Genomic DNA, 26896 nt, shown 5'->3' with positions numbered 1-26896 from the left:
AATGCTGGGAGGGTCTATCACAGGTTGGGTCTTGAACTTGCTCTGGGAAGTTCAAGTTGATGGTGGGTAGGGTTGCCAGCTCTAGGTTGGGGGTGGAGCTAAGGGAGGGTGGGGCTTGGGGTGGGGGAGGACCTCAGCAGGGTATAATGCCATAGAGTCCACCTTCTGGATCATATTCTATTGGACTGCTCATTCCACAGCGGATCTCGCCATTTAATGTTTAGCCACCTGCCAGATTCCCGAAGTACAAGACCAAGAAGTGATCTAATTCACTTCCTCCTAGCAGACCAGGACAAGAATCTCTCTGCTTCAGTATCCTCCTTTTTATCTACAGCCCTCATTGAGAGAATCTCCAAAGGTCATTCGATTCAAGAGAGCTCAAAAACACCACAAACTTTTAACTCCAATTGATAAACTATCTTTTTTAATGAATAATAATAATGATTTTATCCTATTCTTTTATGCCGGCTGTAAGGCGTGTTTTACTATTTTAAGATGCCAATAAAAGTATTGTAATATTGAGTCTACCTTCCAAAGCAGCCATTTTCTCCAGGGGAACTGATGTCAGTCACCTGGAGATCAGTTGTAATAGTGGGAGATCTCTAGGTGCCACCTGGAGGCTGGCAACCCTAATGGTGGAGTGGACATTGAAGTCCTAATGGAATCCTTCAAGGGTTTCCTTCTCATTAGTGCGACAGGAATATTTTGGTTCATTTTGCTATAGCAAACTAAAATGGCTACACTTCTGGGGAAAACAAATCTTGTACAAAAATCCCAATAATAAATGTTTCCAAGTTTGCATGACGTTAATGAGGACTAGAAACCCTTAACAGAGACCTGAGATGTGCTACATTCTAAAGAGAACCGACAGCCTGAACAGAAGCACCATACGAGCTATGGTTTTTGTATTGCATGGAACCCTTCATCTCTTCTTGAAATTGTGCAGATTTCAGGAAGTGGCTGGCAGGAGAGTGGATTTCTTAAAGAGCTGGTTGCAGCTTAAACATCTGACGACAGAATTCACAAATTTTACAACAGGAAGATTGTTCTTCCGAACACACAGTTCTATTCTGGGGGACTAACAGATGTTTTCGCTAAGGAATTAGGACAGAAAGAATATAAATGCAATGATAATGACTGCCTAATGAAATTTAGTCTGCAATTAATTCACACATCCAATTAATACCATCCCCTATGGAGGATCTATTACCAAAATAAGAAACCTTTTGTTGATCACAAGGGTCACTGTCAGGCAAAAGATCCGAAAATCAGGCACAGTTGGTTTAATTCTTTGGATTCCAGTAAGCATTTCCCAGAGAGGTTTTAATATGAGTGCTGTTATAAGCCATAATCAGAAGCTGCTCATACTCCATGCCAAGGAAACCCAAAACTGCTTGTTAAACAAATATTAACCCCCCCCCAACATTTTGACATTTTTAAAATTCTCCATACATTTTTTTCAGTCAGACTGGATAAGTAGGATTGCCAGGTCCCTCTTCACCATCGGCGGGAGGTTTTTGGGGTGGAGTCTGGCAACCCTAGCTACTGCTCCATGTGGGGCCCCCAACTTCAGGAACAAACTTTCCCATGGTTGGAAATGACTTTGGACACACACACACACACACACACACAGAGACAGAGACAGAGAGAGAGAGAGAGAGAGAGAGAGAGAGAGAGAGAGAGAGAGAGAGAGAGAGAGAGAGAGAGAGAGAGAGAGAGAGAGAGAGAGAGAGAGAGAGAGAGAGATGGAAACAACCTAATGCTGATAGCATCCCATCACCAGTAAACATGGGCAGAGAATATCCATAAATCATTCTCTCCTGAATCTCAAGTTTCAAGAGGGATCACACAATGCAATTATTATGTTAATGTATCTGATTTTTTGTCAACTTGTCCCGGAGGAGTGAAAGTGTGAACTTGTCATTTAGAAAGCCCCAACAACAACAGGAAAGGAGTAACACCAGCAGTCATAAGGGGGAAAAGGGAGGGGAAACCTCCCTCTGAAAGAGCTGTTCCTTTAAATGAGTTATAGTGCAATTGAAGCAGTTATACCTTCTTAGTCCATTGAAGTCAATTAGCTTGGAGAAGTGTACATTTACTTAGGATGGCGCTCTTACTAACTTAACAAATGTTTTTGCCTTCAAGAAGACCCCTATGGATGAAAGAAGAAGGGGCTTCAGGGAGAGGCCACGGCTCAGTGTAGGGTTGCCAGGTCCCTCTTGGCAACCAGCAGGGGAGGGGTGTGTGGTGAGAACTTCCTAGCATCGAACTGAGGCCTAGCCCTCATGTTGTTGGTGACATGTCAACATCACTTCCAGCATTTGTTGGAAGTGACCTCATCACATTGCCTATGACATGGGGATGCTCTGGTATTTGAGCCAAAACTCTATGGTGGAGGCCACTTTTACCAGAGCTTTACCCAAATACCAGAGCATCCCCACGTTGTCAGCAACATGATAACATCATTTCCGGTGAGCACTGGAAATGACATCGACATGTTGCTGATGACATGGGGGCTAGGCCTCAATATGATACTGGTAAGAACCCCGCCGGCCATGTCTTGTACCTTTTGTAGTGTTTAATTCTGTTGACAACTGACCGTTGATCAAGAGACGAGCTCTTTGCGCCGAATATATCGTGTTGAAAACTTTAAGTAGAGTTTCTCCACAATCCATTTGTTGTAATGTTTTAGCAATAAAGTGCCAAGAAACGTTGTCAAAAGCTTTTTCTGCATCTAAAAATATCATTGCTGTTTTTAATGATTTTGACTTTGCATATTTTATTGCACTAAGAACCAGTCTCACATTGTCTCTCATTAGTCTCTTAGGAATAAAACCTGTTTGATCTGGATGTACCAAGTTTCCGATATATTTTTGAAATCTTTTGGTGATTATAGAGACAAACATTTTATAGTCAATGTTCAGTAACGATATTGGTCTGTAAGCTTGAGGAAGATATTGATCTGCAGCTTCTTTTGGGATCAAAGAGATATGTGCTTCCTGCCATGACAGAGGGATCTTGCCGTATTCAATTACCTCATTGTAAAGAGAGAGTAAAACCGGAATTAGTTGTTGTTCTAACAACTTGTAGTATTGTGGTGTTAAGCCATCCGGACCAGGTGCCTTGTCTGGTTTTAAATTATTAATGGCATCTACATTTAATGGCTGTCCTCTTTCTCCATTTCTATTCGATTTATCAATGGAGGTCCTCTCAAACCATATAAGAAATGATCCAAAAATCAAAGGTTTAACAATAGAAAATGAAGAACACAAAATCAAAAGCTACGCAGATGACGTTGTCTTAATTTGTCAAAACCCTGAACAAACACTTCCACATGTTTATAATCACCTCATCGAATATGCAAAATACTCCGGTTATAAACTTAACAAAACGAAGACGAAAATTTTGACTTTCAATCTAACAGCAGATGAAGACAAACATATTGAAGATATCATCGGATGTCGAATTACTAAAGAACCAGTGAAATATTTGGGTGTCAACATATCCTCACAAAACAATACACTTTTAAGGTCAAACTACTTGAAAATTTGGGGAGAAATAGAAAAAGATTTGAGTTTATGGTCAAAAATGAACATCTCATGGATAGGAAGGATATCGACGATAAAGATGAATGTTCTTCCTAGACTAAATTTTTTATTTCAATTTTTGCCGATTGACATCCCTGATAGGACACTAGAAAACTGGCAAAAACAAGTTAACCGATTTGTTTGGAATGGGAAAAAACCGAGAGTCAGATTTAAAGTCCTTCAAGACGAAAAGAAAAGAGGAGGGCTGGCATTGCCTAATCTCAAATTATACTACCACGCTGCCTGCCTAACTTGGATAACCGAATGGATAAAACATCCTAAAAGCCGGCATGTTATCTTAGAGCGGGACTTGGGACAAGGTTTCCATAAAGTTTTGTGGGACTTCAAATCAAAAATTCAATAAGACAAAGTATCAGAAGATTGCGATGTCAAAACAGTGTTACTGAAAGTGTGGAAAAGATACAAAAAGAGAATAAGTCCTTCTCCGCCACCCATAATGTCACCAACTGAAGCTTATCACGATAATGTTAAACTGAAACCGGGTGTTCATTTTACCTACAATGATATGATAGAGTCCACGGGAAATTAAGACCATGATTAAACTTCAAGAAAAATTTCAAAAGTTGAATTGGTTAACTTACCTACAATTGAGGTCCAATTTGCAAAAAGACTGTTTATACCCACAACCATTTCGTGAATTAACAGAATTTGAGCAGTTAATATCTAAAAATGATTCACACGTTTTAGGAAAAATATACAAGCTTCTCCTGAAATACGATACAGAAGAAGAACAAGTGAAAACAAATATGATAAAGTGGATGCAAAATTTCAGAGAAATGATCACTATGGACTTATGGGAAAAACTTTGTTCTTCCGAATTGAAATATACTGTCTGTCAAGAAGTGAAAGAAAATTGGTACAAAACTTTTTACAGATGGTATTTGACTCCTAATATGCTTTCCCAGATGACAATTCCAGGGAAAAAAGGTGCATGTTGGAAATGTCAAGAGTCAGACGGTTCTTACTTTCATGTCTGGTGGACGTGTTCAAAACTACAACTATACTGGAAAAGAATTCATCGGGAATTACAGATGATGTTAGATATGAAGTTTACATTCGATCCTAAATTTTATCTACTCAGTATAGTGCTGTCAAATTTACCTTTGAAATCGCATGACGTCTTCAAATATGCTACAACAGCTGCCAGAACAATTTTAGCAAGAACCTGGAAACAAACTCACATACCTGAAATTGATGACTGGAAAGAAAAACTTCTGGAATATGCAACCATGGCTAAAATGACTTTTGAATTAAATCTTAAACCCAGTGAATCCACTGAGAAATTCGAGGAGAAGTGGGCGTCTTTCTATACTTATATGAAATGCAGCTAACCTAAACGAAATATGTTTAAACATTATAATAAACTCTGAATTATATTTTCTTATCTCAATTAACTGCCAAGTAGAATATGAATTTTTAAAATATTAGAAATCAGCCTGATGCAAGTATAACAAACTAAAGATATTCTGTAATTATGTTCTATTCAGAAATCATTTTACAATACTGTATTGTTTTTATAATGATAACGTTTACCCCTTCCCCTTTTTCTCTTCCTGTACCCTCCAATTATATAAATAAAATAATAAAAAGTTAAAAAAAAAAAAAAGAACCCCGCCAGCCAGCTGAATGGTGCCAGGCCCAAAGCAGGGGATCCCCCACCCCTGGCGGGGGTATGGCAAAATCCTAGCTCAGTGGTTGAGCAGAAGGTCCCAGGTTTAATCCTTGGCATCTTCAGTTAAAAGGATCAAGTTGGAGGTGATATTAAATACCCTACCCGTGACCCTGGACAGCTGACGTTGGTCCGAATAGACAATTCTGGCCTTGATGGACTGAAGGTCTGTTTTAGTATAAGGCAGCTTTATGTGTTCAATAACGTTGGGCTATAATAAACCTTCTTGGGGAGCAACTTTTGGAGTTATTCTCCATCTTTTTGATCTTTCATCTAAAAAGCTCGCCATGACAACACTGAAAATGCTTAATTAAAAAGTAGACAATGGTCATTAGCCTGGGAGGAAAGCATAATATTGCAGCTGAATATTGCAATATTGGCTGGGAAACCAGAGGAGGATTTTTGCAACTGCAAGGTGATTTTTGCCGATTCCATTCTCCCACTGCAGACCTCTGACTACCCCCATGTTGTTCCTGGGGGTCCCCTCTTCCCAGGGTGGCATTTTGGACTTCAGTGAAAGGTGGAGATGGGCATAGATGGACCTCGGACACCCCCTTTTTTCATTAGGCAACGTCATGCCTCAGCCAGTTTTTCGTCGGCGTGGTTTCCCAGTTCCGTAACCCTAGTCCTACTGCATTGTCGACTGAAGGTCTTTGCTGTCTGGTTGAATCGCTTTTCAAATTTTGTGATCTGCCTTGAGTCATGGAGAGATAGGTGGGCTGTGAATGAAATAAATAATGATGGCAGTCTGCAAGCGGAATCCTTCACAAAGTAACCTTAGTTAAGGGAGACCCAGGTTTCGCATGATTCTGAATGGCGCCTCTGCTTGAGTGCTTTGGAGAGCCCTTGTCATTGAGAGTAGAGTCCTAGACTAGGTAGGCCAACTGCCTGTGAGTCACTACAAGGCAGCTTCATATGTTCAAGTGGAACAGAGTCTGCCATTGAAAAAGTCAATTGGTTTTATCTACTTGGGTCTCTTTCTTTTTAAAGTTACTTTACGTGTTATTTCTGGAGCAGCTCCCACCTCTCCTTTTGCATCAGACTGTGTACATTTCGTCGCATGCCTTCTGTTTATAAACAATCTGTTGAGTGTTTCCTCGACTTCGACAGAACTGGGATGTGATCCAACCTGAGCCTGAAGCCGTTCCGAGCTGTGTACGGCTGCCGTATTGTGGGGCGCTAGCGTTTCCGGCACTGCCAGCTGATTTGATGGAGGTGCTAGAAGGGGTGAATTTTACAGCCTGCCACTCTCAACAGGGCGTGCCAGACACATGCGCCCACACCAAGTCTATTTTAGCTTCATTCAGCAGTTTACCAAATTTTCGACAGTCAGTCCATATTTTTTCTTCACACAACACATAGTCAAATTGTGGAACTCCCTGACCCAGGATGTGTTGATGGCTGCCAACTTGGAAGGCTTTAAGAGGGGAGTGGATATCTTCAGAGAGGATAGGGCTAGCCATGGCTACTTGTCAAAATGAATACTAGTCTCTCTAGTATCAGAGGAACATGGCCATTATATTAGGTGCTGTGGAACACAGACAGGATGCTGCTGCAGTTGGCTTGAGGGCTTCCTAGAGTCACCTGGTTGGCCACTGTGTGAACATACTGCTGGTCTTGATGGGCCTTGGTATGATCCAGCATCGCTTTTCTTATGTTCTTATGTTTTTATGTTCTTATGCTCCCAATTAAATTTGGAGATACCATACATTTCACTCTTATGGTCCAAAAGTTTATTTTAGAACATGTAAGAGGATAAGAACACAAGAACATAAGGATAAACTATCTGCCCTCAAAGCAATCTGTTCCCTATATCTCTGAGCAGGTCTCCTGATGTGAAGGAGGCTAACCTAGAACAAGAACTCACACAGAGATTCAACAGGCAGACTCCTCTAAGGGGCAATGATTCTATTGCATCTCTGTATTGAGACAGACTGAATGTTCCTATCATACACAATGCAGAGAAAGGAGAGAATTTACCCACACACACCGCTTAGTGAAGGCTGGTTGGAGGTATCCAAGGCCAGAGCACATGTAGAGAAGCACCAGGCAGCCTCCCCTGTGAGTGGACATGTTGAACTGTCAGGAGCCTGTAATTATTTTATTTCACTAGGCACAAAAGCTGCTCTCTTGAGGCCCACAAGTGTGCCCTGGGAGTGACTACCTTAAGCTTTTGGGAGATTCTTTAGGACAGCCTTACAAACCTGTAAAATTTTCAGCCACAGAAAAAAGGTGTACTACCCAGCATTCTTGCACATACCTATAAGAGTTGTTTATGGAACACTGAAAGAGGTCGAGGAAGAAGCACAAGCTTTTCTCCAATATACAAACATTTTACCTGATCTCCTGGAAGCAATTCTTACTCACCTAAGATGATGAAGAATCACAATAAGGACATGGGTGAGCTTTCGATCCTACAAGAATCTCCTTTATCTGATATTACAAACTGCCAGACACAATCCCACTACCAATATGTTTTCATCAGCTTTCCCTTCCAGGGATACCCAGTGCCCCTGTCCAGGGAATTCCAGTTTTCCACCTGTAATGCTGTTGTTTTTTTCTGTCAAGTTACAGCCAACTTATGGCAACCCCATAGGGTTTTCAAGGCAAGAGACGTTCAGAGGTGATTTTTCAGTGCCTTACTCTGCATAGTGACCCTGGACTTCCTTGGTGGTCTCCCATCCAAGTACTAACCAAGGCTGACCCTGCTTAGGTGCTGAGATCTGAGGAGATTGAGCTAATATGGGCTATCTATGCAATACCCTCCTTCATTTCACAAATGAAAACAGGGACTGTTCTTTTTGATTAAAGATAACAAGAGAAAATCATGTTACCTGCAGTTCAAAATATTCCTAAGCAGTTGGAGGGCATGCAGCAGCAGGCCATGGACAGCGCAGCACCTTAGCATTCATGCGCATCAGCCTATATCAGTGGCGAGGATATGCTTTGGCCTATTTTGTTCCATCCCCTTTTGACAGCTCTGTGTTCAGCACCCACTCTGTTTCTGGTGCTGTCCCACTTCACTTCTGATTTCCCTATATTCACAACAGAGTAAGCCAGCAGTGCTGGGGGAACCACCAGAGGTTGCCACCAGCTATGAGTAGAGATTCAGATGTGGTCCTTTCCTACTTTGCTGCACTCAATGGCTCTAAGTGGCCCTTGGCCTTAAACTGCTTAACTGTTTTATTCAAAGGTATCACTCAGCAACTGACAAGTAGTTAAGCAGCTTGAAGGCCAGAAGAAAATCTCCCAGGAGGCAGAGGGGCTCCCTGGGCCATAATATACCCATCTCTGACTTACATGGGTGTGTGCTAGAGACAAGTGGTTTCTATTCCCTATTCAGAAGTTTAATTTCTCAAGATTCTGGAGAGTGAGTGAAACCATGAAGAACAATAATTTGAGCATCTCATAGTAAAAACATTTCAATAAGGCATCTCACAAAGGCAAAAAATAGGGACAAAAAAATGACACTGATTTACCCAGGGATACACATCATGCTAGGAAAAGTTGAAGGCAGCAGGAAAAGAGGAAGACCCAACAAGAGATGGACGGACTCTATAAAGGAAGCCACAGCCCTCAATTTGCAAGATCTGAACAGGCTGTTAAGGATAGGATGTTTTGGAGGACATTGATTCATAGGGTCGCCATGAGTCACATTAACACCTACTTGCCTAGTCGCTTTAGCTGGAGAGGCTGGGGATTGAACCTGGGACCTTCTGCATGCCAAGCAGATGCTCTGCCACTGAGCCACGGCCCCTCCCGGAGGCAACTTGATGGCACTTAACACACTTAACACACACGCACACACAGAGACCACATATTAAGAGATGTCTCTGGTATATATGGATAGTTGGAGAACTTGCTATGACTACACCAACCATGACAAAGAAGGGGGCAGCAGACAGAAAGAGTATCAGCCCCTCACCCATGTGCTCTGGTCAATCTAAGTGTCCACTACCACTGCAATCCTAATCAGAGTTACACCCTTCTAAATCCATTGAATATCAATGGGTTTATTAGGGTGTTGTTCTTCTTAAGATGACACTGTACATCTCTCAAGCCTTTGGAAGGGAAGGCAAGAAATGGTGGGAACTCTAGGGTACATCCCAGTGGCTGTAGTCTAAAGCTGTGGTCCTGGGCACGTCTATTTGGGAGCAAGTCACATTGGACTCAGTGGGGCATACTTTGGAGTTAACCTGTATAGGATCCAGCTGCATATGCAGAGCTTTACAGAGATGTGTGGAATCTTGAGCTCCAAATTCTAGAGGAGGAACATCCATCTTCTGTAGTGGCAATGGTTCAAATCTTAATAATTTTTTTACATTCAGTTTCAATGGCATTTATTTCCATTCATTTTAATGTAATGACCATAATTTTTGCGCAGCTTCTTGGAAGAAATTGTTCCACTTTTATACAAGATAAAACCCAAGACCTTTTATAGATAAGAGGGGAACAGTATGGCAGCAAAGAGACAGAGGTTTGTCCCTGGGTACTTGAATGTCTCCCACTCGATCCTTCTCTTTCCTGCGCATTTAACAGAAACTGCCTGTTTGGTTGAGAGTTTTTTCATTGGTTATCATGAGTTCTAGAAACTTGAGTAGAGTCTCAGAACTCAGAACCAGTAACTGACTCTGAATTAGAGCAGATTCACACACACACATACACTCACAGAGAGAGAGAGAGAGAGAGAACACAAGAGAGAGAACAAGAGAGAGAGTAGGAGCAACTATTGTAAGCTATCTTGTAAGCCACCACCTTGAGCCACAGGGACAAGCAGGATATAAATGTTTTAATAAATAAATAAATTTCCAGGCCTGATTTAGCCCATAAGCTGCCAGCTCCCGACCACAGATATAAGAAAATGCAAGCTTTAATGTTGCAGGCATACACGTTAGAACTCGGTCTAATAGAAATGAATGTGACACCTATTGGGGACTCTCTAAGGCCAGTTTTAAATGTGAAGCAGGTGGGTAGGAAGAACTTAACTGTGCATCTTGCAGACACCGTCATGTCTTGTTTAAATTGTGCTGCTATGTGTGCAGTTCTGCTATGCCCAAAGCATTAGCAAGTCAGCACAGCCTCCACTTAGACCATGGGTCACTGGTGTACTCAAGCAACCCATGTTACAGCTGAGAGCCCAGTGTAAATGAAGAAGAAGAGTTGGTTTTTATACCCTGATTTTCTCTACCTTAAGGAGTCTCAAACCAGGCTTACAATCACCTTCCCTTCCCCTCCCCACAACAGACACTTTGCGATGTAGGTGGGGCTGAGAGAGTTTGGAGAGAACTGTGACTGGCCCATGGCCACCTAGGAGGCTTCATGTGGAGGAGCGAAGAAACCAACCTGGTTCACCAGATTAGAGTCCACTATTCTGAACCTCTACACCACACTGGCTCATGAGCCATTAGGGAAAGTTTTTCTTGCCCATCAGCCTCACATTCAGATCAGACAGGTCTGTACTGGGGACTCTATTTATCTCTTAATCTTACTCTTCCTCCAGGGAGCTCAGGGCAGTGTACGTGCTTCTCTCATCATGTTTGGATTACCAATAATCCTGTGAGGTAGATCTGGTCTAGAGAGAGAGAGTGACTAGGCCAGGGTCACTCAGTGAACTTTGTCTGAATGGGGATTTGTACCTGGGTTTCCCAGTCCTCTCTGTCTCCACAGCATTTCCCCCCTAAACTTTTCTGTTTGAAGCCTAAAATCCCCCACCTTTAAAAAAAAAAAAATTAGTCTTCATATATAGTGGGATAAATATACACAAAACATCAAATATGGGATAAATATACATAAAAAACATCACATAAGACAAAATAAAACATCAAAATGGGTTAGCTCCCATGATTTATCAGCCAAAGCCTTTGATGGGTGCAGATTTTCCCCATGATCCTTCCCTCCGCACTGAACTTTCTATTAATTAAGAAGCACTAGCTGGCACATTGTATACAAAACCAGGATGTAATATTTATTTACTGATATATTATTACTCCACTTTTCTCTCCAATGGGAACCTGAAGTATCTTACGACACCATTCTCCCCTCCTTCTTTTATCCTCTTAGCAACCCTGTAAGGTAGGGGAGGCTGAAAGAAAGCGACTGGCCGATAGTCACTCAGCAATCTTCTGTGGCTGACTGTGGATTCAAACCTGGGTCTCCCAGATCCCAGTCTGACACCTGAACCACTACTCCAAAGTGGCACTCCTCTGTAGGGCTGTCGATTCGGTTCGGCCCGAACCGAAAAACAGCCGAATTTCCCCTGATTCTGTGGTTTTTAGTTTGGGACGAACCGAACTAAAAAATGGCGGGAAAACGGGGGAGCCGAAATTCGGGGCACAGCAGCATAACCGTCAGTAAGCAGCATTCTCCCCCGGCCAATCGGTGGCCAATCTGGGTCTTCTTCTGGCCAATCAGTCAGGATTGAGTACTAGAGGAATCAGCTGCTGCGCGGCCCGGCCGGGAAGAGAAAGAGAGAGAAATCCTTGTGGGGTGTGTGTGCACATTCGCTCCTTTCTGTGGCTGCAGGGGGCGCATTTTTGGGGGTAGAGACCCCAAACTTTCAGCAGAGCTTCAGACGAGCCTTCTTAAGAGACCCCCCAAGTTTTGTAAACATTGGGTCAGGGGGTCCCAAGATATGGGCTCCACCCCTTTTCCCTCCCCCCTTTTCCATTTCTGTGGCTGCAGGGGGCGCTGTTTTGGGGGTGCAGCCCCCAAACTTTCAGCATAGCTTCAGACAAGCCTTCTTAAGAGACCCCCCAAGTTTTGTAAAGATGGGTTCAGTGGGGGCAGAAATATGAGCTCCCTCCCTTTTCTCTTTCTGTGGCTGCAGGGGGCGCATTTTGGGGGGTGCAACCCCCAAACATTCAGCATAGCTTCAGACGAGCCTTCTTAAGAGACCCCCCCCCAAGTTTTGTAAACATTGGGTCAGGGGGTCCCGAGATATGGGCTTTCCCCTTTTCCCTATTGGGATGAATGGATCACCCGATCCTGTATGCATCTCCAGAGCGGCAAATCCAAGGCAAAACCTCCAGTGCTTAAATAGAATCATATTGGATTACCAATTCCTCCCAGCCCCTCCTGATGGAACAGAAGACAGCCACAGTAAGACCCCTTTGGGGGCTTTAATCTATAATTTTTCTCCTGTGTGTGTGTGTGTGGGGGGGAAGCAGAGTCTGTGTGTGTGTGGGGAGGGAGCAGTTTCTGTGGGTGGGGGGGGAAGCCAAAGGGGGCTTTCGCCCGTTCTGCCTGGGGTGTGTGTGCCCCCTCGAGTCTCTATTTTGATGCTTGCTCAAAACTAGTTTTCAAATGGTGACTTAAAGAATGCATTTTCCTGGTCCCGACTCGAGTCCGATGCAAAAGGGGAAATTCCACCCCTCCTGCTCATTATGCATATCTAGCTGCCTCTGTCCCTTTCCATGGTTTGCAAACTCCCAGGTGTCAGGTGTTGCTTTCCATGGTTGCAAACGTGTTGCTTTGCATGGTTGTGTTGCTTTGCAGTTGTGTTGCTTTGCAGTTGTGTTGCTTTGCAAACTTCTTCGCACCTGCACCGCCCTTGCTCCCCGCAGCTCCCCGCTGTTTGTCAGGGCTGGGAGCTTTGTGCGTGGGTGGCAAGCTCTGCTCAGAGATGCACATTAAGGGTAGGGGGACCCCTTTCGGGGCCCATATCTCAGCCCCCCCCGACCCAATCTTTACAAAACTTGGGGGGTCTGGCAAGAAGGGTCCTTTGAAGCTCCGCTGAAAGTTTGGGACCTCTATCCCCAAAAATGCCCCCCCCGGAGCCGTGGAAAGGCGAGGTTGTGTTTTTAATGGCTTTATTCAGCCGAATTTTTTTTCCCGAACTTTGAATTCACGTTGAATTGCACGGACCCGAAGTGGGGGAGTTCGGACTTCGGCATATCCTGAATCCAGACGGGCCGAATTCGGCCGAATCCGAACTATACCGAATTTTTTTTTCCAACAGCCCTACTCCTCTGTGGCCGTCGTGATGTTTGAACTTGCTTTCCCTGTTTCTCTCTCACACACATCATACTTGAGAGTGATTTTTCCCTACAAGTAAAACCTGGGACAAAATCTTTACCAAAATGTTGCATTGTTGATAAAGGGGGTGAGGCCCAGTGCAATACAGAACACGTGGTTTATATACCAAAGGCTCTGGATTCAGTCCCCAGCATCGTCAGTTAAAGGATCTTAGAGAGAAGGTATTGGGAAAGACCCCTGCTTGAGGGAGGCCAATAGCAGAGGGGAATTTTGGGTTCATGCCGTTTGCTACTTAGGTGAGTTAGAACTTGGTTCCTCTCTACACCAAACCTCACCCCCACTACCACAACTCCATTTACAAATGCCTTTTTAGCAACCAGCTAGATGCCACCGAGTGATCATCACATTGCAAGGATCCAGAATAGGGAGAGGCCCCAAACAAGGCAACAAAAAGCCTTTTGCCAAACACACGTCCAAGGCCACTCAAGTTCAACTTCATCATGTATTCATTCTACTTTTCCGGGCAAATTCCATCCCCGCTTACAAATATAGGGCTGGAAAGGATGCGTAAATGACTTAATCCGATCGGATGACAGGGAAACATCCCTAAGGAGAGACCTGAGATCTGCAAGATTTCCCATGCTTTAAACTACAGCCGCATCATGTGTCTTGCACACAAACAGATATAGAAAAGAGCAAGAGTCCAGTAGCACCTTAAAGACTAACAAAATTTCTTGCAGGGTTTGTTAGTCTTTCAGGTGTTACTGGATTCTTGCTCTTTTTTACTGCTATTGACATACTAACACAGCTACCCGTTGTGATCTACAAACAGATATGACTTCATATAATCTAGATTATGGTAAAAGTCAAGGCTATTTCCACATGCATATTTTTTTTTTTACAATTTTCCATGCTGAGACTGTCTCTGGTTATGAAGTTTATAGTTCTCATCTTAATCTGGGAAGCAGAAATAGGCAAATGACCTGCATTTCAGGATTTAAAGGGCCCCCTTTGGATTCTTGCAATACAGAATTTAAATTTCATTGAAGAGAGTTCAAAGGGCGCCAGTTAAAGTCAGCAGGGATCAGCATGTATGCCACACAAGAGCCGCCTCTGAGCAAGTAAAGACAAGCTCAGTTTTTATATTATGATTCTCTGCAAAGATTTCCAACAGCATTTCAGTACATGCATCAAGAGGAAAACATACATCAGTGCAACTTTTCTTGTAGTACAGTCTATAGATTGTTTTCGAAGACAAATGTGAACCCCCTCAGTAAGAAAAAGTAACAAGAAGATATGCTCTGAGCCGCAGACTGGTAAGGAGCAGGGGTGGGGAGAGCAGGAGGAATCAGAGATTGAAATAGAAGATGGCTTGTGGAACTAAAAAGTATTTCTAAAAAAGTATTTCCAAAATAAATAAAAAATGGGGCGGGGGAAGAAGAAGAGTTGGTTTTTATGTGCTGACTTTCTCTACCATGTAAGGAAGAATCAAACCGGGTTACAATCACCTTCCCTTCCCCTCCCCACAACAGACACCCTGTGAGATAGGTGGGGCTGAGAGAGCTCTAAGAGAACTGTGACTAGCCCAAGGTCACCCAGCTGGCTTCATGTGTAGGAGTGGGGAAACCAACCCAGTTCACCAGATTAGTGTCCGCTGCTCATGTGAAGGAGTGAGGAATCAAACCCGGTTCTCCTGATCAGAGTCCATCGCTCCAAACCACTACACTACGCTGACTCCTTCCCCATGCATGCAAGCAACCATGGACTTCATTAAAGGAGACAATGAGGGAACTTCCTGGAAGCCTGCATATACTGCATGCTTTTATACAATGTATAGATAATGTCACAGCCTACAGCATGTGACAATCAGGCCTCTTCCACACCATATACCATGACACAGCGTTGGATCCCTACAGCTGTGGGGATGTACCCTAGAGTTCCCACCACCGTGACAACTCCCAAAAACTACTTAAGATATATGCTGGTGGCAGCAGAAATTACATCTTCTTCGAGGAGGAGAAGGATAACAGTTTATCACCTACTAAAACTGGGATTGGTAATTCAAATTCTTCAGGAGAGGGTTTCACCAATCGCCCAGGCTGTCCAATCCCCTAGAATTCCCTGGTCTAGGAATAAGCAGCCATGAAGCCATCTGAGGATGCTTCAGAGCACAGCTGCCTCAGGACAATGCCCTCTTTAAATTGACTGCCTCTAAGGGTTTCCGGGACAGGGTTCCAGAAGGCATGAGTTCTGCTCAGGGCAAGTAAGAGCTTAACTGGAATCAAAGGGTGAAAGCGCATGGTCGCTTTAGCCTCCTTTATTCCTTGTTTCAGCCAGGATCGAACGTACATTCGGCGAAACGCATGCATTCGATCCTGGCTGAATCCTGGCTGAAACAGGGAATAGAGAAGGCTAAAGCGACCATGCGTTTTCACCCAAAGTATTGTTTTTCAAATGTTGCTCTTGGCGCTGTCCGGGTGCTGAAACCCTTTTCCATTTCACTGACCATAGCTGGTGCTATCTTGTAAATGGGACCTTTCACCATCTTGCAGCCCCAACATATCTTATTTTGATCTTCACTTTACTCTCGTTTGCTTCCATGTCCTACCCTTTGCACATGGCGGTATGTGGCACTGTGATACACTAAGAAACACGAAGATCATTTCAAAGGGTAGCTGTGTTGGTCTGCAGTAGAATAGCTAAATTTGAGTCCAGTAGCCCCTTAGAGACCAACAAGAAACATGGGGTGGGCTAATAGACAGAACATGAATCAAAATATATTCAGTGTTTTATTCCCACTATTAATGCGCAGGTGCTGTGTTCTAATAAAGATTTAAAAGAATCTCCATTTATTGTGCACACATGCACATGTACACACTACCGAAAGCATTCTTTTAAATTTGTTGTCAGATATGGGAAACATCTAAACTAATACACTGGATGATCTTATAGTAGGACAGAGCATTATCCAGTGTGTGCAAAGCACTTCACATAAAATACACTCTTGGATAGCAACCCTACGAACTAGGAAATTGTGTCTTGGCGCAAAGAGGAAGATCATCAGCTGCTCATTGAATAGAGGGGGCATGTATGAGTGTGGCCTGATTAAGGCCATGGATGAATGGTAAAGCATCTACCTGACAGGCAGAAAGTACCAGGTTCAATCCCTGGCATCTCCCGGTAAAAGGATCAGGTCATAGGTGATGTGAAAGACCTCTGCCTGATACCCCGGAGAGCTGCTCCTCCTCAGAGTAGACAACGAAGACCTCATTGAAGTAGACAATGATGACCAATGGTCTGATTCAGCATAAGCTAGCTTCATGTGTTCATGAGCACTCCAGTTCAAGGCCACCTGGTAAACTTGTGGCAGCAGTGAAATTTAAACTATATCCTGAGAGTTTCGAAGCTCAGTTTGTTACTGTCTTTACACCAGTGCTGAGGCAGGCACAAGGGGAATGTGAGAATGAAAGATTTGCCCTCTGCTACTCCAACTCAATGCAAGAAGGCAATTGTGTCTTGTAGTGGTGGCCAGCCAGGTGCAAAGAAAAAGATCATCAACTGCTCATGACGGTGGCCACCATCTCTTTAATCCTGACCATCTGGCAAGCAAGAGATTTACTGTCGCCCAATGAAAAGTCTGTGTTTCTGACCACTATGGCTAGTACCCGCCAGTACATAACTAGTGGGGGTCTTTAGGGGTCTATTTTGTCCCAAGTGATCTGCAACTATTTGCCATTATATGGGTTCATTGTGTGTCTTGTGAAAAAGTAAGCCCCAGTCCAACTGTCCCTTCACTTGCCTCTCCATTTCAGGGTATGATCTGTGTTCTTCTATTTTTTAAGAGAGAATCACCATTCCTTGTTTATCCCTCTCTAAACCAGCTAGAATTTTTTAAAAAATATTTCCCCCTCATCTTCCCTTTTTTTCTAACTAAAAGTCCAACTATATTTCTGACCTTTTTAAATCCATTTTGATCTTTTCTCCACCACCACCAGAAAAAGGTGTCCATGAACTGACTTGTTTCCTGACTACTGCAGGTCTAAATGGGGCTGCTCTTGAAGGTGACCAGTGATGCTGTTTCTGTGGCTGCAGTCACATCAGGGAAATATGTCTGTCTTCCTCTCTTCCTCCCCCACCCCCTCCCAGCACTTGAATGGTACTCCAACCCTATCTCTAACACCAAGAGGTCTGGGACATCTAGGCCTTGGAGCATATAATGTTATTATATTAGAATCAGCAGCCAGGTATGTGGAGGTGGAGATGAGTTCGGGAGTGGAGCTGTGGCTCATGGGGATTTGGGGACACACATGGGGTGGGGGTGACTCACTACTCTCTTTGTAATAAGCAGTCTCAGAAAAACTGAAATGTTACTGGACTTGGTGAGAAAAGAGTTTACCAAGCCCCCTTCTGAATCAAGCCCAAAGACATTCATCTATTATTAAAGATGACTCAAATGCTTCAATCAGTGCCAAATTTCATCCCCTCAATTGACCCAGGTGAGCCCCCAAGAGCACGTTACACCAGTCCTGGCTTAACTACATCAGCTTCCCATTTTCTCCTACATTGATTTGTTTAAATATCTGTAATCCCACCTCTCCACATAAAGATCTTGGAGTTGGCCTACAACAACAAATATCAGTAAATAATTAAAAATAAAAACAGCAGTAGAAACAAGATACAAGTTGCAGATAGAAGCAATTTCAGCCGGCATCAGATTGAACATGGGTAGCTAAAACCATTTAAAACAGCAGCAGGTTACAACGGGGAAGAGCTTAAAGCCCCCCCAAACAATAGGGAGTTGCTTTTGTTGTTTGTGCCCCACATTGGCCCAGACCCTGACCTGGCCTTCCTCTGTATCCCCTAAGATCAGCAGTAAATTTTATGAAATGGCTTAACATCATTTTAAACATTTTATTCTTTGTTTTTATTATCCTTGTAAATCATGTTAAGTATGTTTTTTAATAGAAGAGTGATTAATATTTCTATATTCAAATAAACAGAGATTTCCCCCCATGTGTTCTCTATAATGGGGCCAGGAAGATAAATAGAAGATTCCAGTCTTACAAATGTCCACAAATCTTACTAGCTAAAGACAATTTTCACAAGGCCACCTGTCTTAGCATCCCTAGGGATAGTCATTTGCAGCCTCACCTTTACAAAGAGAAAATACTTTATAGTCACCTGGACCCAATTCTTAATTCGCCGCAGGTGAACGAGAGGACATGCTAGTGGCTACTTCCGAGTCTGGGAGAAGAATCTTTGGACAGAAATGCAGAAGAGAATGAGAACTGCAGAAGATAATTGTGGGGTATCCCTACAAGATTTTAGTGGCCCAGATCCTTATGCAGGAGGAGGAGTGGTCTATTTATTGCTGAATATAAATGTCCATCAGGGAAATGAGACAAAATAATTGTGTTTAGTATTTTCATTAAAAATTATACACTTGAACGCTCAAGACTTGGCTGCACTGTAACCTTAGCACATTTAAACATGAATCTAACATTATTCTCTCCTGCATCCTCTGCCCCAGGAACAGCTGGAAATCCATGTAGTCTCCGGGATTTTGCACCCAAATCTGTGGCTGACTGAAAAGGGATTAAATTATACTGCTTCGGTTGCAAGCTAAACTTCTTACGTTTTTCAGGACAGCAAATTATGACCCACTAACCTACTTGCAGCCACAGCTTAAACAAAAGGTAGGCCCGATACAGAAATGAAATTGTTTACTCCTTTCTGGTACCGTTAATCTAACCAGCCAGTATATGACGTATTCTGAACCTCTGTGCCTGAGCGAGTAAATAAATCCAGAGATAGTATAGAAAAGCATGCAAGACCCCTTCCCTTTCCTTACCACAAGCCATTGACTGTGCTGAACTGAGGCTCAGTGGTAGAGCATCTGCTTGGCATGCAGAAGGTCCCCGGTTCAATCCTCGGCATCTCCAGTTAAAGGAACTAGGCAAGGAGGTGATGTGAAAGACCTCTGCCTGAGATCCTGGAGAGCCGCTGCCAGTCTGAGTAGACAATACTGACTTTGATGGACCAAGGGTCTGATTCAGTATAAGGCAGCTCCATGTGTTCATGTACTGACACCCATTATCTGCAAAGAGGCGGACTGAGGTTTTGTGACTGTTGGGGAACCTGGTGATCCTTTCCATTGGCAACCCAGACGTGTCCCTGATCTGGGTTATCAGTAGTTCTCAAGAATTGCTCCTTAGATCCCCCTGCCTTGGAAAGCAAGCACATTTTTTTTGGCTGCACCTTCTCAGCAACACTGCAACTAGGAAGCGGGAAGACTCTGCTGGCTGGCTGCTCCATGTCACCAGATAGAGCTCCATCATTTCATCAGACCTGTTTGTACGCTCTGCTTTTATTCTTACTGGGCCTTGCTCTGCCCTGATCCTCCCTCAACCCCATATCCTGTCTGATATATTTGCCTCTCTGCCCTTTTCTTGAATCAATCCGGCTGACTATCCTGGATTGTTCCCCGACAACAATAAACATCAAGGGCCTTACTACTTCAGTGGGTCTTAAACTGGAGGAGACTGATCACGATGAGTAGCCGTGTTAGTTTGTCAGTAGCAGTTGTTTTACTCCTCTTCTCATGCAAGTGACTAAAGTTCAACCTTAACCTTGTGGTAGAACTCTGAATGGACTGTACAGTGAGTGGGTTTATCTGCCCTCACTACCAGCTTTGGCCCTGCTCTGCTTAGTCATCTCCCTTGCTTCTGTGTCCTCCTAGCACTGTTTGTTTGGACTCAGCACCCAGAACTGATCTCTGTCTGTTTAATGGGCTGTGATTGAACCAAACCTGTTGACCTTGTCTTGCAAAGCCTCCATTATAGACCAGGAGCTTGCAAAGAGGCTCTGGTCCCAGCAGGGCAAAGATAATAAAGAAATATTTCCGATTTACCCCACAATTCAATAAAAGTCAACCACTGTCATCCACGGAAACCTTGGAATATTGGGCTAGAGACTGCATGTTTGCAAAGCTCTGGGAACACGATTCCTTTTTTACCCATTATTCTTCATGGACACAAGGATTCACAAATAAGGTTGCCACCGGTGAGCAGAAATGTATCCCAATCACTATAGTATATAGTGGGAGATTCCCACAGAGGATCCAGTGCTCTCTCAGTCTCTTCTGAGCTTTCTGTGAGAACAGTTTAACACAATCAACCTCATAATGGCTGGACACCAGGAAACAATTTTAGCACCACTCTATAAGTTTTGTAAAAGGCCCAACCTATGCACAGAACAGGGAAAAGTTTCAATGAGTAAGTTTCTAGGAATGATCTCTTTCCAAAGAATCATATATACATCTTTTATCTGAAGGTTCTTGAGTACAGGAAATATACAGTGAGTATGTTTCTAACAGTAACGGTGCCATCCTAAGCAGAGTTACACTCTTCTAAGTCTACTCAAGTCAATGAACTTAGATGGGTATAACTCTGCTTAGGATTGTACTGCAACATATGCACTTTGCGCATGCACTTTACAGGATATTACCCCCATCTACCCCATCCTCATGAAAGGATCACAAGAACTCACAGCTACCAAAGGATACCCTGAAATAGCTAGACAAACACATGTTACTCCATAGATGCTTTGGCTAGTCTGGTTAATACTGGGCAGGGGGAGAAACAAGGAGGTGAATAAGCCTCAGGATTTATACAACAGTTGACAATTTGCAACGAGTTGTCAAATCTCTCCAAACACCACCATTTTACTAGTCTAACATGCAATCACTTGGCTACTAGCAAAAGCTGCTTAAAGTAGCATCTTCCTGCTCCCACCATGGCATTAAAGAGTAATTCAAATTAGGTTCACAACAGCAAGAGAAAAAATGTTTAATTTCAAAAATATACAAAATATACAGTCAGGAAAGGTCGTTGGCAGCTACCTCTATGAGCACAAGCAAGTCCATGACAAGAGGTTTAGAGCAATCCAATTGTAATATGAATCCCACATTCCACTGAGCTAAGTTTGGAGAAACTCTTTCTTAGTAGGTTGCTCTTGGTTGCTAGATGTAACTTTAGCAATGAATATTCAGAGACTTAGACTACCCAACTGGGAATAGTAGCCCTTGTTCCTCTTAAATTACACATCGGCCCATATCTTAGGCACAACTATATGTGTCTTCTGAATCCTTAGAATTTATCTTTCCATTATTCAGTCCAATGTGCCACTGAATTTTGGGATGTGTATGTACATGCAATGGAGATCAACCCCTGAGGAACCCCCCACCCCCATGATTTCCTTACCCCCTCACGCGCAGCTACCTAAAGAGACCCTTACATAGCAGGCAAACGCATGTTATTCTGCAGCTGCTTTGGCTAGTGTGGTGAGCACTCGGGTACATCAAAGAAGGAGGGGGAGGGAGAAGAGATCTGGGCAGAGATCCATCTTTCTCCTGGTACAAGCAAAACAGAAATCTCTCTGAAAAACCCTGCTCTGCTCGCACACATCGTGTTCCACTTACATGAAGGGGAAGCACACACGCGCACACACCGCGCAAAGGAATCTGCTTTGCATAAAGAGGTGCAAATGACATTTTGGAAAAAAAAGAAGAAGCAAGAAATATATTCTGTTGCAGTGCATGATTCCACCAGCGTATTTCCCAGGTAGCAATTTCATACCAGCTACACACACACACATTCAGGCGTCTGCCTTCCCCTCCCGCTGAATCTTCGCTGTGCAGTCTCCATTTTTCCAGGAATGTTTTCCCCCACTGCCGTTCTCATGCTGGCTTCTCACCCCCCCCCCCACTCAAATAGGTTGCCTCCATTTTAAATCATTTCAAGGAAAATCCAGAAAATTCTGCAGAAGCTGCCTTAACCCTGGCAGTTGAATCTGAGCGCTGTCTTAACACCAGCCCTCTTTACCCTGCAAAGATCTCAAATGGGATCTACCCCAACCACACAATCCACCCCAACCACACAAATTATCATTGGGTTTTAATGATGCCTTACCCCTTCCCCATTTCCTTTCTGGCTTCATCTCCCACATCTCCCAGTCCAAGGCAATGCAAGAAAAGGGGTCCAGCTTAAATTTACACACTCACACGTGCAACCTCTCTTCAAGAAGAGGGTCCTGGGCATATAATTGTTCAAACTTTATTCTGCCCTCTTCATTTGAGGTCATATAAACCCAGCAACGATTTGGACATCCCCAGTGGTGTATCCCCTGATTTCTCCTAGAAGAGTTTGGGATCAGCTCATTCATTACAGTATGTTGTGGTGGTCCTTTTGGCAAAAAAATCCCATGTGTCAGGGTGCGCGCGCACATGTGTAGAAAAAAGCAGGCCATGATGCATGGAAAGGCCTCCCCAAATCCCCTCCATCTTCTTCTCCCTGCAAAGGTTTCCTCTCCTAGCAAAGGTCTCTCCAGGACACTCACTGCATCTTTTCCCACAGTTCCTTCCTCTCTCGAAAAATGAAGCCTGGGTTGCCCAAGAGCTCCCCCTCTGGCTGGCATGGGAATAGAGCATCTCTTCATTACTCTACCTTCACGTAGCCAAACCATGTGGGTGGATGGTGGTGGTGGGGGGAGAACAGAGAGGGGAGGAGGGCGTCTAGCTCCACATTCACAAATACTCACGTCACCTTTACATGCAACCGTTTCCCTATAGGGAAAGCGGTCCACACCACCACATGCGAGGCACTGGTAGGTCTCGAGTGTTCTTTTTGTCATAGGTACAGGGGTCAAGAGATGCATAAGTACATCACCATCACGTTTTGAGAGATTTCCTCTATCACAGAAACATTCTACTTCTTCTGTGAGATGTCCCTAGCAAGAATAGCTCCTATTATTATTATTATTATTATTATTATTATTATTATTATTATTATGTTAATAGTCTTTTTCACCACTATATGTACCTATTGAGGAAGGAGTCACCCTCTTCTCTGCTTTATAATCACGTTAATCTGCACCCCTCAGATTGCTCCAACGCCTTGGAGGGCTGTTCCCTTCCCACTGCTGCTGTTCTCTTGGGAACAAATATATTTAAATCCCTTCTTCCTCTCTCTAGTGTGAAAGGCCTGACACTGCAAGCTTCTGGGCCCCAGAATATGGGGTGGTGGTGGTGGCAAAGGGTCCTTTCCCTTTGCATTCCAGGCTCTCATGAAGCCTAACCCAATGCCTACTCAAGAAGTAAGCCCCGCGGAGTTCAGTGGGTATGACTTCAAGGAAGTCTGCATAGGCTTCCCAATCTTCTGGGTGGGTCCAGGAAAGGTGGGGGAGCTTCCCCCAGCCCCCCCTTTTGAGAAATGCCTTCATGGGTTCTACATAAGTCTAGATAATGTCCTAACCTCTCTGCTGTAGTGGTATTATATGGGTTGCTGTTTCATCCTGCATCATCCCCTCTCCACAGATTGTCTTTGTAGTTTTGTAGAAAGCCCCAAATCTCTCCCCCCAATAATAATAGTGGTGAAATTGGCTGTAGATCTATACCAAATGACCCCCCCCCAATTCCACCCACCCACCAGTTCCTATTTGCTTCCAGAGGATGTCCCAGGGCCAGCCCACTGCCCAGAGGTGGGGTAACCTTCACCGAGGGCCTTCTCTGGGTAATTCCTACCTGACCTTTTTCTTCTTGGAGATGCCCTTGAGCACCCCAACTCCTCCAGAGCGCACCCCCTCTTCTCTATCCTAGTTAAAGTCCTCTTCCCTTCATATCTGCCCACAGGTTGTCTCTTACAAGGTGACCTCAAGGGTTTTTTTTGGGGGGGGGGGAGATGGAGGACAAGCCATCCCCTCCATGCGTGTCAAGCCTCTAAAGGGACACATCCTTTCCTTCTTCAAATGTCCTGGTTATCCCAGTGCATTCTGGGAGGTGACTTCTCCCGGAAGCTTTTTGAAGGAGAGGGCAAAGCAGTACCGCCATGGGATGAAGCTCTCATGGAGTAAAGGGTGCTGCCATGACCCCCTCCTCCCTGCTGCATCCGGTCCAGCTGTGAGGGCATCCTGTGCCAAAAAAGAGGGTGCCCCCCACCTTCAAGCAGGTGACCCCTGTGCAGTTTTGCTTTGCAAAGTTCCCATCTCTTTCCTCCAGAGGCAGCACTTGCCCCCTAAACATGGGGAATGCAAAGAGTCACTCTTCTTCTCTGCCCCCCATTCCCAGGAGGGGATTTTGTGCTTCCCTCTTCTGGGAGATCTTCCCCAACACCCCCTCCCCAGTGCCTATTAGCTTCTCTGAGAGTATGGGGTCTCCTTTGTGCTTGGGGAGGCTGGGGTCCGGTCTAGAGGCCTGCCTCCCATCACTCCAGCGTGGGCATGAGGTACTGTGGGGACCTCTGCCACGGCCCCCCTTCTCCCCTCTGGGTCCTCTCCCCAACCTCCTGAAGCCAGCAACGCGCTGCCGTCCGACTGCGGGGTTGGAGACCCGCCTCCTCTACCCGCAATGGGGCAGAGAGGTCTTTCCCCCTTTCCGACCCCCGGTTCCCCGCCGGCCCGCTATGCAGAAGGCCGGACGAAAAGCCCACCCCCCCCCTCCGCGCCTGTGATCCGAGGAGGGTATTTCTCCTCTCCAGCCTTCCCCGCCCGTCATCACTCCATGTTCGCACGTCGAAGAAGAGTGGGGGGGGGGGGAAGGGAAGTCACCCTCCTCTTTTTACTTTGGAGGGGGGGATCTGGGTCCTCCGCATCGCCCCCCTGGCCAGACCCGCCGCCTTAGCACGCCTTTGAGGTCACCCTTCCACGTCCTGCTAGGGTGGGGGTGGGGGGTTCACCTCCCTCCGCCGCCTCCCCAGCCCCCCTCCCCCGGCCTTCCCCGGCCCCCCCTTACCTCCAGACCTGCCCCATCTGCAGCAGGTGGATGACGGACTGCCAGATCCAGACGGAGAGCCTGCAGAGGCGCTGCGCCCCGGGGGCGGCGCGGTGTCCCGGGCCGGCGCGGCGGGCCGCCCCGACGGAGCCCATCATGGGCGGGCCGCGGCTGGTGAGGCCCTGCACGGCGCCCAGCCCGCCGCCGGTGTAGTCCTGCACGAACCAGCGGAAGCTGAGGATCTGCACCAGCACCGAGGGCAGCAGCACGAAGGCCAGCGTCAGGCCGCAGAAGACGTAGTCCCGCCGGCCGTAGTGGTCGAGGGCCAGCCACAGGTCGGTGCCCACGTCGCCCAGCAGCACCAGCAGCGCCAGCACGATCCACAGGCAGTCCAGCCACGGCCGCTCCCCCCCCGACGGCGGCGGCGGCGGCGCCACGGCGCCCGAGGGCGAGGCGGGCGGCCCGGCGCCCGGCGCCAGCGGGTCCCGCGCCCCCCCGCCGCCGCCGCCGCCGCCGCCCCCCCCGCCCCGCCGCCCGGCCCAGCAGGCTCCGCAGGCAGGCGCTCCGGCAGCCCCAGTAGCACGATGACGTGTTGCAGCAATGGCAAATGTGCACCGAGCTGCTGCCGCCCGCCTCGTCCTCCGGGCCGCCGCCGCCGCTGCCGCCGCCGCCTCGGGCGGCGGCGGCGGCGGCGGCGGCGGCGGCGGAGGGATGCTGGTGGTGGGGGTGGGGGTGGGGGTCGTCCAGGTTGTGCAGCTGGGCGAAGCCGATGCCGCCGCCGCCGCCGTCCGACTTGGCCGCCATCCCCTCCTCCGCCCGCCGCCGCCGCCGCCGCCGCCTCCTCCACCACCACCGCCACCACCAGCGCCCGCCTCCCCCCCGCCGCCCCGGCTCCCGCCCGCCTCCCGCCCGCCTGCCTCCCCTCCCTCCTCCCGGGGCCCCTCCGGCCGCAGGGCTCGGGACGCCCTCCCCGCCGCCCTCCGCCTCCTCCGCCTCCTCCTCCTCCTCCTCCTCCTCGCCCCTCCGCTTCCGGGGGAGGAGGGAGGCGCTACGGGCCGACCGGGCCCCCCATCCCCGCCCGCCCGCCTCCCCTCCTCCTCCTCCTCCTCGCCGACCCGCAAGCAGCCGCCGCCGCCGCCGCCGCCGCACAGGAAGGATGGGGCTGGGGGACCCCTAGTGCCCGAGCCGGGGAAGAGCCGGCCGCCGGAGGAGACCACCCCGCGCTCCGCCGGCACGTCCGCCCCCGCCGGCACGCCGGGCATCGGGGCCTCTCCCGCCCGGCACACTCAGCCGCCCCCGCCGGCCCGGGCCTCGCCTCCCGGGAGGGCCCCGGCCAAGGTGCCCCGCATCCTCCGCCCGCCCGCCGGCCTCCTCCCCTGCCGCACCGGGGCCCGCGCCGCTCCGCATCCGCTACCTGCCCAGGCAGCCAAGAGGCCGCTCGGCGGAGAGGCCCCCGCCAGGAGCCGATGCTGCAATGCCCCGGCCTGGCGCTTTCTGCAAGGGATGCAGGAGCACACACACACACACACCCCGACACACACACGCACACACGGAAACAGCGTGCCCCGCTTTCTTTCTTGCTTGGGGAGGAGGCCTGCAAGAGCCAAGCCCTCGAGGCAGCCCCACCGCCCCGGTTCCTGGGTGCAAAAAAAGTTGCGCCTGCATCGGCTGCCGGCTGGCCTCGGCGAAACCCCTTTTTGCCACAAGAACAAGAAACCAGAAGTTGTCGTGGATCCTTATCACAGCTTCCATTACCCCCCCCCCCATTACTTGGCACCCAGTTTTGGTACCTTTTGCAAGAGTAGCAATAAAAATACAAGGGGTTCTCTGTCCCTCTCTCGCACACAATAATGGTTCCAAACCCTTCTGCAGCTATCAGAC

At 46.6% G+C, this 26896-nt stretch overlaps 1 protein-coding gene across 1 annotated transcript in view; it reads right to left on the bottom strand.

The window, feature by feature from the left end:
- XKR6 (XK related 6) overlaps positions 1 to 25819 on the bottom strand; it is a 197598-nt gene extending 171779 nt beyond the window's left edge. The window contains 2 exon segments of the mRNA XM_056853230.1: positions 25037 to 25546; positions 25548 to 25819. Coding sequence (XP_056709208.1) covers positions 25037 to 25546; positions 25548 to 25819 — 782 coding nt within the window.
- Positions 25820 to 26896: the final 1077 nt, after the last annotated feature.

The sequence above is a fragment of the Euleptes europaea genome, chromosome 7 (genome assembly GCF_029931775.1).
Source record: "Euleptes europaea isolate rEulEur1 chromosome 7, rEulEur1.hap1, whole genome shotgun sequence".
NCBI classification, from domain to species: Eukaryota; Metazoa; Chordata; class Lepidosauria; order Squamata; family Sphaerodactylidae; genus Euleptes; species Euleptes europaea.
The sequence above is the reverse complement of the archived record's forward strand: the minus strand, read 5'-3'. Positions and strand labels throughout refer to the sequence as shown.